Source organism: Pollicipes pollicipes, unplaced genomic scaffold, assembly GCF_011947565.3.
Source record: "Pollicipes pollicipes isolate AB1234 unplaced genomic scaffold, Ppol_2.1 Scaffold_4219;HRSCAF=4965_pilon_pilon_pilon, whole genome shotgun sequence".
NCBI lineage: Eukaryota > Metazoa > Arthropoda > Thecostraca > Pollicipedomorpha > Pollicipedidae > Pollicipes > Pollicipes pollicipes.
In genome coordinates this window covers 30,062,581-30,077,975 of record NW_023596448.1, presented here as the reverse complement: position 1 = coordinate 30,077,975, position 15,395 = coordinate 30,062,581, and the positions used below count along the sequence as shown (strand labels likewise).

At 53.3% G+C, this 15,395-nt stretch overlaps 1 protein-coding gene across 1 annotated transcript; it reads left to right on the top strand.

Moving 5' to 3' along the window:
- The first annotated feature begins 5,233 nt into the window (after positions 1 to 5,233).
- Positions 5,234 to 9,247, top strand: LOC119095151 (mitochondrial amidoxime-reducing component 1). The gene is made up of 2 exons (XM_037218032.1): positions 5,234 to 5,239; positions 8,411 to 9,247. The coding sequence occupies exons 1-2, from the start codon at positions 5,234 to 5,236 to the stop codon at positions 9,245 to 9,247; spliced, it is 843 nt and encodes a 280-aa protein (XP_037073927.1).
- Positions 9,248 to 15,395: the final 6,148 nt, after the last annotated feature.

Sequence of the window (15,395 nt, the reverse complement as noted above, 5' to 3'; positions counted from 1 at the left end):
CTCTCACTCTCTCACTCTCTCACTCTCCTCACTCTCTCACTCTCTCTCACTCTCTCACTCTCTCACTCTCTCACTCTCTCACTCTCTCTCTCTCTCCCTCCCTCCCCTATCTCTCACTCTCACTCCTCACCTCTCACTCTCCTCTCACTCTCACGCTCACTCTCTCTCACTCTCTCCTCCTCTTCACCTCTCACTCTCTCACTCTACAGCTCACTCTCAATCCATCTCTCTCTCATCTCATCAATCTCTCATCTCTCTCTCTCAACCTCTCTCGCTCTCCCTCACTCTCTCACTCCTCATCTCCCTCTCACTCCCTCTCACTCTCTCACTCTCACTCTCACTCTCTCACTCTCTCACTCCTCTCTCATCCTCTCACCCTTCACTCTCTCACTCTCTTCTCCTCCCCTCTCCTATCACTCTCCACACTCTCTCATCCTCTCCTACTCCTCTCTCAACTCTCCTCTCTCTTCACTCTCCCCCCTCTCAACCTCCTCTCACCTCCCACTCTCCATCCTCACGCTCTCTACTCGCCTCACTCCACTCTCAACTCTCCCTCACTCTCCCCCACTCTCTCCCCTCTCGCTCCTCACTCTCCCTCTCTCACTCTCTCACTCTCTCACTCCCTCACCTCTCTCTCACTCCCTCTCTCACTCTCCTCTCTCCCTCACTCCTCACTCTCTCTCACTCTCTCATATTCACTCTCTCACTCTCTCACTCTCTCACTCTCTCACTCTTCACTCTCTCACATCTCACTCTCTCACTCTTCTCAACTTTTTTTTTTTTTTTTTTTCGGTCTCACTCTCTCACTCTCTCTCACTTCTCTCAACTCTTCACTCTCTCACTCTTCTCACTCTCTCAATCTCTCACTCTCACTCGACACTCTCTACTCTCCACTCTCTCTCTCTTCTACTCTCTCTCTCTCTCTCTCTCTCTCTCTCTCTCTCTGTCTCTCGCTCTAGTTAGTTAGTAATTAATGCTTGAATTTGTTCGCCAGTGACCATACCCACTTTTTCTTCCCGAACCCGGTTGAGAGTTGTCAGCAGCGAGATTCGATCAGACGCCTAGACATTGCAGCCAGTGCATAGGTCTACGGTTTCCCTAAAGTTGCGAAAAGCAAAATACACACCTTAGGAAAAACAAGGCAGATGAAATGCATTACTTCCACAACGGCGCTCAGGGAGTCTATTACATTTCTCCCGCCGGAGCGGCTACTTCGAATGGAAGTTATGAACTATTCAAGATTTCGAGAGAACTGGTCTTACTGTTGAAATCTTACGTGTCTGATCTAACAATAAGTGAACAGCACAAAAAGGTGGCTCACTCCTCCTAATCGCGTAGCAATAATGTCGTACAGGTGTTTTTGCGTTAGCAGTTTTATCATGTGAAAGTTTCCCCGTTAGAAGTTTTTGCATCAGAAGCAGCGCCGTGTAGACAATTTTGCGTTAAAATTTATGTCGTATGGGAGTGATGTTACGTGAAAGCCTTGGCGTTAGACGTGCTGTAGCGAAGAAGGTCATGCATTACAAGTGCTATTGCGTAGAATGTTATGCATTAGAAGTTCTTGCATTGAAAGTGATGTCGGGTAGAAATAATGTTGCGGACGCTCTGTCGTTTGCAGTACTTATATAAGAAGTACTGTCGGCACTAGAGACGCAACTTTTCAGCCGACCGACCCGCCAATTTCTGACCCGCAATAACCCACGTGCTCTTGACTGTGTCACCGGCCAGACTTGACATGCTTTTGCGGGCCAAAAGTCGTTATAGCCAAATAATGTACATTTCCTAATTCTTAACTTAACGTCTGTGGCCTATTGAGATGCGGTAGAAGGAAGAAATCTGGAGTATTTTGGTGATTATAAATTTCATTTCGCCATCTTCCTTCTCATTTGTAGTTAATGTAGGCGTCCATTTTCCTGCCTCGTCGTTTTGCGCCACCCGTCCGGGACCAGAGAGGCTTCGCGGGCGGAACGTGGGAAAGCGAACCAGCCGGCCATGGTCCGGGGCTCCTTCCCCCTCACGAATAAACACGTCCATCGTGCCGAGAGATGAGTGCAGCTCGGCTCGACGATCCGACCGATCAGCTCACGTCGTCAGAACAACCCCAGGTGCTTCCCCCAGAACAGCCATGACAGCGGCCCCACCTGCCAAAATCATCCATCGCGCCAAAAGAAATGGAGGCAAGAGCGGGCGATCGGCGAAACAACATGCACCCAGGAACGCGCAAATAACATGTTGTGGGGATGTTTACTGTTCCGCCCCACCAACCCCGCCGCGCCGGCGCCACCGTCGCCCCAGATGCCGTCAGAAGAGCCACGCTACGTGAGAACTGGGCCAGAGAATGACGCGCAGGGCCCGCCCGAGGCGAGAGCGGGCGGATCTTGCGCCGTCGCCAGCGACGCCACGCCCGAGATCTGGCCTAGGGACACGTCGAAGGCCGGACTCTCCGAACAGTGCATGCCGGCCCGGCGACGTATTGGACGGATGGGGCGAGGCGGCAAACCCGCCTCGCGCCCTCCTCCGATGTTGCCTGGAGGTCGAAGGGAGACCGCCCGCCGGGGTGTTGAGGCATAGCGGTGAGGTGCACCGAGCCCGCTACATCTCGAGGGCTCGCCCGCAGTTCTGCGAGACCAGGGAAGGCTGCTTGCGGGGCGTCGTCCGGGACAGCGTTCAGAAGGAGACACGAACGCCATCTGTCAGCCGACATGGGCAATCGCGGCAGAGGGCAGCACCCGGCGGTGCGCGATGGCGGTGCGGGCACCCGCGACCCTCCGGTAGATGACAGTCTCTTGCGGTGTGCATGGGCGGAGCAGCCCACTGCTCGCGGCCCGCCGGCAAGCTGAGTAGCCCGGGGTGGCTACAACGAGGGACGAGGAGCCAGACGACCGTAGTCCTGCTTTTACGCAGATAGAGTAGGTAGCGCACTAGCACGCTACTATAGTATTTGTGGTAGCGCAGCTCAAGACACAGTTTCGCTCTTTTTTCGGAGACGGCTGACTCGTTTTATTGCTTCCCACTTGACCCCAGGCGTGACGGCCTGAAGAGGCATTGGTCATGATGTGACCCAGGACCCGTGGGGACCGCCCGGGATGCTTGGTTGTGCATGGCGGTAGCGGAGTCTATCCGTGGTGTCTCCGCCTTGGGAGAGGACAGGAGTCAGTCTGCTCCGTGGATACCGTGAGGCGTGGACGCGGGTCGTGCCGGGCGCTCGTCGTCTGCCGAGAGGCTCCACCGTTCCATAGAGTGTGCTGTCTACCCCCAGGCCTCTACACTTTGAACAGGGCTTAAGCGTGGCTTTATGGCAAGATCGTAACGTGATAAATGAATTTAACTTAACTTAACGAGGACCTGCGCCAACGATCCAATTATAGTGCCAGGACGCAGGAAAGAAGGGGGGGGGGGTCTCACCTGTGTGCGAGCCAAGGATGAATGGGAGGATGTGGGCGCCAGCGGGTGTGAATGCTCGGAGTGAGTGTGGTGGGGCGCCGAATGTATGGAGTCTGCGTGGATTAGTTAAGGCCGAGGGGGGGTCCCAGGGTCATTACCCAGCGGGCTCTTGCCAATATAATTCGCAAGTGCGTGGGACCCTAGCCAGTTGGGCGTACTAGTATGCATGCGGTTCCGTTTTTGCCCCATTTAAATATTATCCCAAGCTAAAGGGTGGGGGTGGGGTACCGTGGCTAACGGTGCACAGCCATGGGCAGGGAGACAGCCGTTCATGGCGCCTGACCGGACCACCATCCCGCCAATGCCCCGGTTACCCGCTTCATCCTAGCCCTGTGGCTCACATGAGTGTGCGTTGGTGTCGGGTGTACCGGAGCCACAACGTGCCAAGTCGTGCGCTAACATCATCTGGCTCGTATGCTGACCAATGGGCTCCTCATTATAAATTCGCTCTTGTGGGGAGACGGGACAGCGGTAGCCGGCGGCGTACAACATCCAGCGGCGGCCAGGCAGCCGCGCACGTCGCACACCGCAGGAACCCTTTTCTGCATTATAATTTTCATTGTGCAGGCGTTTTGATTGCTGCTCTCCGGGCAATATCACCAGCGTTAGTCAAGCAATGTTATGTATGATTTGTATTTTACATCAGCTGACATGCCACATACATACGTGGCTCTTACGTGTCATTAGCCTGAGAGATTAAACAGCATGTCAAAAAACAACAACAACGGAAAGTGATAAGCAATAAAAAAGATAAACGCATGTACGCATAAACAAAACGAGACAACCGTATCGCAGAAAAGGACCTGGAAGTGCGTTTACAACTTGTTGAGTTCAATCGTCTGACATTCATAAGCAACTGATTTATGAGAAACGTCGCTCGGTATGCAAAGGACCGATGTCCTGCCGCCATACGCATTGCCGGGGGGCGCGGGTTATGGTCCATGCCGGTAGTTCGGTCACTGGTCCGCACGTCAGCGCATGGTCGAAGCAAACAGGCAAGGCCTGCAGGTTCACATCGCTCATGGGCTTTGTGCGCAGCGATAACATTTCGTTCTTTGGCAAAGTGCAGGTCATCCCGCGCGCGAGGCACGTGACCAGGCTTTCGGAGGCCGGTAACTACTCTGGAAGCGAAGCTAATTGCTTTAAGTAGTCCGGTCTCGTTAGCAGCTGACCCCTGGCCATAAACCGAAATGCAGTATCCCACGTGCGAGGTGACTAGCTTCTGCAGTTTGGCCAGCCGCACTCGTTGGGTGAGGAAATGGCTCAAGTGGCGGAGGCCGACCAGGACGCCGGTGCACTGTTTTATCACTTTTTTATCACTGGCGTGTGCGTCCCAGCTCAGGAGGCGGTCAGATAGCACGTCCCAGCTTTTTATGGTCAGGCTCTCCAAAACGGTCTCCCCACCGACCCGTATACTGACGGGGGAAAGTCCGCGAGTGTTCTGTCTGGTACCAAGGTGGAGTTCGGTCTTGGACGCGTTGAGCTTGAGATCGTGGGCATGGCACCACGATACTAAGGAGGACGGGATGGTCTCCTTGCGTTGTATGGTGGAAAGTTGCATCTAACATCGGAAATGAGGGTTTAGGTGCCGTCAGCGTACTGGATCACATGAGCATCTGGTGCCTGCAGGCTTAAAATAAATAAAAGAGGACCAAGGGCTGATCCCTGGAAGGTTCCCATGGTGCTGAGGAGGGGCTGGGACCACTCTGTCACCAGAGGAAGACGAGATGCAGACTGGTCAGAAATGACCAGGAGGATAGGAGAACCAAGCCGGACTATTGCTATAGAGATGGAGGTTGGAAAGTAGTTGAGCATGACGAATGACGTCGAAGCATCTGCTGAGATCCAGGAGGTACTGAATGAAAAATGATCGCAATTCATGACATGGCCGGTTACAGTGAGCAGAGCAGTCTCACTGGAATGGCAGGGACGTAAATCATGTTGGCATGAGGACAGAAAATTATTGTCGAACATATAGTTAACACCTGGCGCTGCACCACACGCTCGACAATTTTAGCCATGATAGGAACGTAAAAATAGGACAGTAATTGGAGACCAGGGCTGGATCGCCGTACTTGGAAACATAACGAACTAGGGAGTGCTTCCAGGAATCGGAAAAACCGCAGGAGGTGAGGCAAATGTTGATAGTAAGGGGATGGATTGGACCGATGACGTCAAACCAGAGCAGCAGGGCATCAATACAAACGCCATCAGGTCCACACGTCCCAGAACACTCCCTGAAGAGCATGACCTCGTGCAGCCCGTCAACGGTCGCGCTAGTCACCCGGAGACCGCAATCGCTCAGCCTGGGCAGGCGACATGGGGCGTCCGAGATCGACCAGGTTGGCTGTGACACGGGGCATTCACCTCGTCCGGGGTCGCCACTGGCAAATTGCGAGCACCGCTCTTTTTCCCCGCCAACAGCGCGCGGATAATGCGGCACAGAGAACTGTTCCCTGGCCGCGCAGCCTCTCCACAACATCCGCCCAGCAGTCACGCCTGATCGCCGGACTCACCCCGCGGTCCAGCTCGCGGAAAGCCGGCGATCTCGGCCTCGTGACGCAGCACGCCCTCCGCTGTGTCATGAGGTCAAGGGCCACCGGGGTGACAGCTGGTGCCCTCAATGGATTCCTTAATGACAGCAGTTTGATCGGAGTGTGTTTGTGAATGATTGGTAGAAGACTGTCTAGCATATGGGACCACATTTCAGCGACTAATGAGCGTCTTAAAACACCGAACCAGCCGATATGGTACAAACCACGAAGCAAACAAACATGATCAAACCGTTTCAACAGTCGACTATGGATATGAAGAGGCTTGACAGGACACTTGGACAAAAGTAAGAGCGTGTGAACAAAATGGTGAGGGCTAAAACCACAGTGAAAAGCTCCTTCACGCTGAACGACGTTATCTAAATAAGAAATGATCACGTCCAAAAGTGACCCGGGAGAAAAGGTGGATAACCTGGTGCAGAAGAAACGATCTCAAAACCGCCGCACTCCGACAGCCGACCTCTCCTGACCGGTCCGCACAGTGCAGCGCCTAGCCGGGGACTGTGACCGGCCTGGACGCAATAGCTGATCGAAGCCACGTCTCGGTTATCACGCAAAAGTCGTAATGGAGCCAGTTTAGATGGTCATGCTGCAGTGTAACTGTCTCCAGCAGCAGGGACTGGATGTTGCTCGGTCCCATCAGTAGCTTCCGACGACACCTGTCAGCCCCTGCAGCCCCGACGCCTGGTGCCGGCACCGTCTCTACCGCGCCGGGCAACGCGAACGACCGATGGCAGGTCACGGTCAAGGTCACCGCGGCCGGGGTGCGGGGCGAGGTCGCTTCGAGAGCGGCCAGCGTGTCGGCAGGGCTCATGGGCTGGGGGTCGCTACTGGATGATGTCAGTGACGATCATGCGGATCCGAATCGAAGAGGTTGCCGTGATGCTGGTTTCGCAGCTTTTACGAGCAGGTACGTCAACACCAGCAGCACCAGATGGCTGGCAAGCTCGCGATGCATCTTTATCGCGGCAGAAAAAGGCCGTTTCGCTCAGCAAAGTATTTCGTCGAGCATACTGTTTCGTTGAGCAGACTTTTTCGTCGGACTAGCACGGAATTCACGTGACAGTTCGTCACGCAGGTGATCACTCTCTCGCACAGACAGTGTCACTGGCATACACGTGGGACGAGACACAGCGCGGCGAGGCAGGGAGGAGTGAAACTTCAGGCAACGCAGCCGACCGGCAGCGCCGCGCGCGAGGAACTGACGACACTAACATGCCGTTTTGTTACACTTTAATTTTAAGATGTAAAATTAAGGTGAAATGATGAAGTGCGCGCTTCAATAAATTAGTACTTGCTGGTCAATGGCAGATCAGCATCGCAGCATAGCGGGCTTCTGCAGGCTGGATCGCTAACTAGGCGGGCGGGTTGGGCTGCGGGCTGATATTTTGGAGAAAGTTGCATCTCTAGTCGGCACACCCACCACAAATGCGAGTGTTGGGTGTGGTGTAGCTCTGGCGTGGCTCATTTTCGGCAGCCTATGCCTTGGCTGACGAACACGGCCCGTAGTCCGCGACTGCCCGAACGGTGCGGCGTTGAGTGGACCGAACGCCCGACCACGTCCCTGAGCGTTGCACGCTCAAAAAACCGAGGGCTCAAAGGTCGGACGTAAACGGACCCTGCGCTATCTGGCCGACCTTACGCGCTCACAGCTGCCTGCCAGTGGCGTTCGGACGGCCTAACGGCCGCCGGACGCAGCGCAACGCGGTAGCTGTCACGGCTCGCCTCTGGAGCGTGTCAGGCAGAGGCGCGCGTGCTACCGTTTCTTGGTGGGGAAGCGCTGAGCGGTGCATGCCCGGTGTATTGCGCAAGCCAGAGCTTGTGAACTATGAAACGTTCGCATTGAAGTTGTAGCGGAAATTTGTGTACGAGGTGTCGTAGTGCTAGCCAGTTGGTTTGCTACTGATGATGTGTTGCTGGGCCCTCCGCATGGACGCAAAAAGGTACTTAAAAAACACTGCCCGCACACACAGCGTCCTTAAGTGTGGTGCGCATATGAGTGTTATACAATCCCACGATATGCCTAGTTATCAGATAACACCAAGGTGACATTGATCTGGCCCCATAGCAGCAGCGGCTGTGACCTGCACGGCGGCATTTGGGCGCACCCGCACGCCCGTGGCCAGATGGGGGCCACACCCTTGGCCGTCGGCGCGGAGCTGTCTCACCTCGCGCCTCTCGGAGAGATAACAAACCACACGGTCCGAGAGGCGGCTCGCGACGCCGGCCAGCAGTGGTGGGGGACCGGTGGCCGAGACATCATGGCGGAGTCGCGCCTCCCGCCGCTGCTGGCCGCCGCCGTCCTGCTCGGCGCCGCCCTGCTCCTGACCTGGCGACGTCGGCGTCGCGCCGGCGCCGCCGCCGCCTGGACGCCGGCCGGCCGGCTCGCCGCCATCCACCTGTACCCGCTCAAGTCGGGCGCCGGCCAGCGCTGCCAGCGGGTCCGTTTGACGCATCTGGGCGTGCGGCGCGGCGCCGTCCTCGACCGCTGCCTGGCCGTCGTCTGCCAGGGCAAGGCGCTGTTCGCCAGCACACGCCGCCGCCTGGTGCTCGTCGCCGCCGACGTGGACGGGGACGGCGTCACACTGACGGCACCCGGGATGCCGCCGCTGACCGTGCCGCTGCCGCAGGACGGCGACGACGTCAGCACGATGACGGTCGACTTCAACGGCCATCCAGACTCCGGCGTCGACCTGGGGCCGGCCGTGGCCAAGTGGCTGGCCGAGTTCTTCAACGACGGCAAGGAGTACGCGATGATGTACTTCCTGTCAGATGTGGTGACGCCGCGCAGAACTGTGAACCTCCCAAGGCCGTACGTGCATCTCGCCTCACCTGAGGACATCATGTCTTACAACTTCGTGTCGGCGGCGTCGATCATCTGCTCGTCATCACTGGACGAGCTCAACTCGCGCTTGAAGACGCCAGTTTCTCTCGAGAACTTCCGTCACAACTTCATCGTGGAAGGCGCCCCTGCCTTTGACGACGACAATTGGAGCTTCATCAAGATTGGTGACGCGGTGATGCGCAGGATCAAACCCGTTCACCGGTGCGGCATCACCTGCGTCGACCCCAAGACCGGCGAGCGCAGCGAACAGATGGAACCGCTGAAGACCCTGAAGACGTTCCGGCTGGCTAAGACGGAGGAGGAGAAGAAGCTGTACAAAGAAGCTCCGCTGTTTGGAAGTGCGCTGGGTGTGGACGTGGAGGGCGAGATGGCTGTGGGAGATACGGTATACGTGCTCCGGAAATGAGGGAGCTGGTTAGGACATCGGTACGCACTCTTCGGACTTGATGCCATTCCGTTGCAATACCGTAGGTGCATTTTTCTTTGTGCAGATTGGTTGGTGGACTTCACGTCCACTCAACCCACGCCAGGCCTGGCTCTTGGGCCATCCGCAGGGCCAGGACAAAGGGGTGTTTGAACGCACTTTCCCAGCACCTCGTATTCCACACATGTAAGACAAAACGATGGAAAAGTGACTGAAAGAAGCCGAAGCCACTTAAAAATTTGGCACCAGATTAACTTGTCACCAAAAGCAGCCAAGGGCAGAGCACGTAGACGAAAATCTAACACAGCCAAGGGCGGCGCCACCAATTTCTGACAGGGGAAACGGGACCCTAAAGCCATCACGACACTTGAATAAATAACGGATGAGAAGTCGAGTTTAAGAACTGGCGTTCTGTTGAATGGACATTGCTATGCAAATGCCTCGTGTGCCTTGCACTGCACCACCATAAGGCATGGCGGCGCGGAAACTGGGTATGGGGCAGGGCCGCCGCACGCTGAAATTGCATTCAGTTGTGGCTGAACTGGCGGGCGTGGTCATGAGAAGCCGATCAAGCTTGACGACTTGAGGGTGGGCTCCCGCGCCCTGTGCCTTGCATTGCTTAAAACACTGTGACGTGAGTGGCGGTGGGGAGAGTAGGGCGGATACACTAGTCTCCTTGACAAATGGCAAAGGGACAGTTGAGCCCTGACACTTCTGGTGGCGCTGCACCTGGGCGCCTCTGCAGGGTTTGTATACACAGATTCTAAGCGACCAGGGAGTATACACAGATTCTACGCGACCAGGCTGCTGCTCATTTGTGCGGGGGTTTCAACGGAATAACCAGCTTGAAGAACATTTGGTGCAGTTCACAGCTCTGCCCTTCTTAAAGCCTGAACCCCTCTGGTTTCTACGCTGCACGCCCGCGAAGATGTGGCTTTTTCCAAGGTTGCCCAGGCATCCATGACGTCATGATATCGTCATTCAACTCACGGACAGCTGTGCCGGAATACCACGAAAAAGGGCCAAAAGATGAGTACATAACAGTGTTTGGCTGAACGAACGCTTCCAGCCCGTGCTGCCATCTCTCGACGAATTGGAGTGCACCGGGCATCGCCTGCCATCAAGAGTTCAGATGCTCCGCGGTACATCAGCAAACATCGGGCGGCATTTTCGGCGCGCGCTTGAACAGCGGCTCATGGACGGGCGTGATCGGGATGATCGCGCAAGACCCATTGCAGTGCATCCCAGCGCCGTGGACCACCGAAGTAGAGTGTTACTGCACGCCGGAAATGTGTCCTCCGCTCTCGTCGCCATCATGGCTTGCCTCATCTCCTTGCCCGAAATTATGAACGTGCTCGAAACAGGCGAATCGTAAGCAATCTCAAACGCTATTTTTGACACATCTGTAGCAGTTCACTGCTGCTAGCTATACCCCGAACCAACTGTGGATACCAGTTCAAGCACTGTCCACAAAACGTGCGTCTTTTTCATTGCATTCTTTACGCGTTAATGACCAAAGCCGTACCGCGATGCCTTTTGTTACCAATGCCCTCGCTGAGGGCTCCACTCAACGCGGTTCCTCCGGAATTTGCTATGCAGGCCTGTGTTTGCTTACATGATAATTGCTTTGTTTCTTGGTTAGATATAAAGACCGTTACTTTTCCAGCAAAATTTTTGTAATCGGCTGATTTGATCTGTTATGATTAAAATCTCTTAAAATGAGTGCTCAAATGGTGATATTCACCTTGTAAATTTAATTTGGAAGACATTTCTTGAATATTTCACTCCTGCATTTCGGGAGTGATGCAATTTAGTGGTCAATTTTCTCGGGGAAAAAGAAATACGAGGAGTAAGATTCTCTACCAGGCTGGCGTTTGCACCAGACTCTGCTTTCGTGGTGTGGCGGTGAGACGAAAAAATAGGGGATGCGTGAAAACCTTGCATTTGGCACACAGCTGCCGATTGTGATGCATTTTGTAAACAAACCAAACTTAATGCGTGCAAACGGCTGGAGTCGCTAGGGTTCTTGGGCTTGGAGGTACCTAGCGCCCTTGCTCTGCGCATACATAGACATGATTCAGATGTAGGTGAGGCAGGACATAGCCATAGGCGTCCAGGTTCTGTGGTGCCTCGTTTATGCTTGGTGGTTTCAAGTGAGCTCGGTTTTGGATGACATCTGAAAACCTCAGAAAGGGAAAAAGCGGTTTGGCGTGTGCGATTAGACAATGTCAGGCGGGAGTGAAAAATTCACATAAAATATGGGGAAAAAGAGTGAAAATTCCTCCTCATATGGCGTTGATTTACACCCAATGTCGGCAATTCTAGGATACTGGCTCCTTCTAGCACGCGCTCCGCACCGCAGGTGTTATACGGTACTCGGTAGCCTGACTCAACAGTCTCTCTGGTTTGACACCCTCGGCCCATTTCCACACCACAGTTCACTTCCTCTTTTCTCTGTCATACGTGGCCCGGAAGTCCGTCTCTCTCACATTTACCACTGCGCGTGCAGCCTGTATCGACGAGTACCTCGCACTCAGCTCCCCCAGCAGCAGCATTCTAACCGGCAGCGCGCCGCAACACCTCAGTCCCCAGAAGAGGACGGCGCACGAGCCTCCTCTCGATCCCCGTTTCCCGAACATTGGGCTGCCATATGTCCCCGACCATCACAGCGGTAGCACTGGATATCCCCTGTATTACCGCCTGCACGTGCAGAGCACTGCCGCGCGATGTGGCCCGGGTGACCACATGCGTAGCACAGTACACGCCTGTTCGGTCTGCCGTACGAACCCGGCTGCCGTGTGAGTGGCCCTCGTCGTGTCAGCGCGGCTGCCTCCTCCGGTCCGTCGCCCTCCTCTCGGAGGACGGCGCGCGGCTGCCTCCTCCGGTCCGTCGCCCTCCTCTCGGAGGACGGCGCGCGGCTGCCTCCTCCGGTCCGTCGCCCTCCTCTCGGAGGACGGCGCGCGGCTGCCTCCTCCGGTCCGTCGCCCTCCTCTCAGAGGACGGCTCCGGCGCGGTCCACGATCGCGGTAAGAGAGAGGGACTCCATCCTCGTGCCGGCACGTAGCAGCTGTTTGATCGATTCGGGCAAACCGGCCACAAAAGCGCAGCCTACGCCCTCCTCTGACAACCCGCCAAACAGCGTCGCCAGCTGCTGCGGCTCGCCAAATACGTCGCCCACGGATTCGTCTACGGATTCACCAGCGCGCAGCCGTCGTGCCGTAAACAGCTCGTATGCCGCGAACTTGTCCACGGCGCAGGCACGACGTAGAGCTCTCTTCACTTGCTCGGCGTCTCTCCTGTGCCCTGTTGATAGCTGCCGGTAGACGGCCGAGGCGCCGCCTTTCAGACGTGACGGGATGATTATCGCAACATCCGCCTCTGGCTGCTGCAGACTGCACACCACCTGCACCTTCTCGAGCCAGTCCGCGATATCGCCGGTGCCATCAAATTCAGGGATAAGTTTAACGCCAAAAATTGCTATGGGTAACAGCCGAAATAGCTTGTGGGATAACGAAACAAAGAAGAGCTCGGCTGACTGTATTTGAAACGTTCCCGGCACCTCCCGGCGACCCCCCCCCGCGCATCTCCTCTCTCCCACTGCCGCAGCGCTGGCCGGTCCGGGCGGCAGTCAGCTGACTCAGCCGCCCCACAGGGCTGAGGAGACGACCCCACACGTATCGGCCGGTCGGCTCGGCGTACGGACAGCTCACTAGCTTCCGTGCGGAGCGTTACGTCAAGAGACGCTTGATACGCCTTGATACCCTTCCTGGCCATTGGCCAGTGGTTAAGGTCCCCCGGGCAAGGAGAAGTGTGAGTGGTACTTACTTGACCAGGACATTTGTATCTTGTGCATACATTCATGCAGACTGCTAGTATACTGTGTTCCGGTAGGAAAAGTAACGGTCTTTGTATCTGTTTAACTACTTTCATTTTTCTTGGCACCATATGAGTGTGATACCACTTTATTCTTCCTTTCCTTTGGGTTGTTTTTAGAGGTACCATCTGTTGCTTGAAATGTTGACCAATTTGTTCGCAAGATTCTTTAACTGCGAACTTGTACGTATTTCATACCTAAATTGGATTAATTCGCCAGCCGCCCAAACATGCTTGATATGCACCCAAGAGTGCACAATTAACAGGGAATGAAGGAGACAATTTGAAGCACGGAACTTATTTCTACCGCCATTTGTGCCCTGTTAAACCCTCGTTTAACCTTTGTCACGGTTCATGGCGGTGCTCAATAATGATAAATATAAGGCTTTCGAGTGTCTAACTCACCAGGCTACCTGACAAGGCCATCCTAATACTGCCATACAGAGCTTTGGGACAGACCTGACGCAGCTAATACAGAAGTGTTTGATGGCAAAATTCTGCCCTCTGGAGATGTTTATCATGCACACCTCTTGCTTGTTTCGCATTTTAATCTCGTAGGTTGGTGGGCACGATTTATATTTATATTTTTTGGGTGAGTGGGATGACTGTCTGCCAGCAGACCATGCAAAAGCACTGACTTTTTGTCTTGGGGGAGCAGGAAGAAGCCAGTAAGTCCTGTAAACCGAGTAATTGCTTACCTTACCTGCTTTCACCACATGAGTGGTAACCAGGGTAAGCCATCTCCTGTTTCAATCAATCGAGTTTTGTCAGAAGACAAATTATGATGCTACAAGGCATGCAGTGGGCTTATTTTGTTCCATATTCTTAATTATTTGCCCCAAATTTCTTGAAGTGGTCCCTCATGGTTGCTTTAACCAGGAGTTTTCTATAGTTGTCATGGCTTGCTGACTGGCAAATGACTACTCTATATAACTAACCTAACCTAACCTAACCTAACCTAACCTAACCTAACCTAACCTAACCTAACCTAACCTAACCTAACCTAACCTAACCTAACCTAACCTAACCTAGCCTAGCCTAGCCTAGCCTAACCTAACCTAACTAACCTAACCTAACCTAACCTAACCTAACCTAGCCTAGCCTAGCCTAACCTAACCTAACCTAACCTAACCTAATCTAACCTAACCTAACACAGGGATACTCTAAGCTGCATAGCAATTATAATATGAGTTAAATATTAGCATGTAACAAATAGTCAGACCATCTCATTTAAAATGTGAAGCCAATATGTCAAACTGTGTTATTAAATTTCAATAAACCAGCCTAAATAGATGTCTTTGCTGCAGCTGAAAAGGCAAGCAGCAATACTGGCATGGTCATCTAAAGGATATGTTACTTTTGTCGAAGAGAGATTGCTTTGTGGAGCATACCCATCATTGCCCTTGACATAGGTTAACCATGGCAATTAAAATGAGTTGTTCAAAGTGATTTCAAGTATTTTTCTGCGTGTTGTCAACTTTCATGTCAACAGGCATGCATAAATGAACTGAATAAAAATGCATTTGAAACCAGCCAAAAATTTGCTATATCAAGTTTTATCACGAGTGCTACTGTCAACAGATAGGTGAGTTGAGATGATGTACAACATATGGGCTACTCTAAGTTAGGTTAAGTTGGTTAAGTGCATGGCAAGTGGCAATAGAAATTGTGCAAGAATCAGTAACTCACAACTGCTGCTGTGATACAAACAGGTTAGACAGGATTAGATGAAGTAAGGCCTCTTAATGTTAGGCATAGTTAGGCTACTTTCATGAAATAGGCATTGGTATTTTGTAAGAAACAGTGACAAAATGTTTGTTTTCCTGATCCCATCTTGACAAAAGCCAAAGGTATGTCTATTGTGTTTGACTTGGTGATGGGCTGATGTGTGAGAGTTAAAGGTTTTTTTTGTCTGAGTGCTTTATGCTTGGTGAATTTTCTGCTATTTTGTAATTGAATTTCTTTACTTTGTTTTGTGTTAAAGTGCTGTGGAAGGGAAGTGCAAAGTACAGCATCAAATTATTGGTGTTAATAATTGTTTACGCTCGTTACATTGTCATAAAATTACTATGCTGTAATGTATGCTGTTATGGCTTAAGATGTTAAAAACCAAAAAGTTTTGTCAGGCTTATGATATTACGTCCATGCCAACTTGAAATAGATGTCTTTGTTTGCTGAAGCATCGGTCACGAGCTCATAAGTTTCATCTTTTGTGAATTGATTTTTTCACTCCTGCACGGTCTTCTCGCGATGGAAT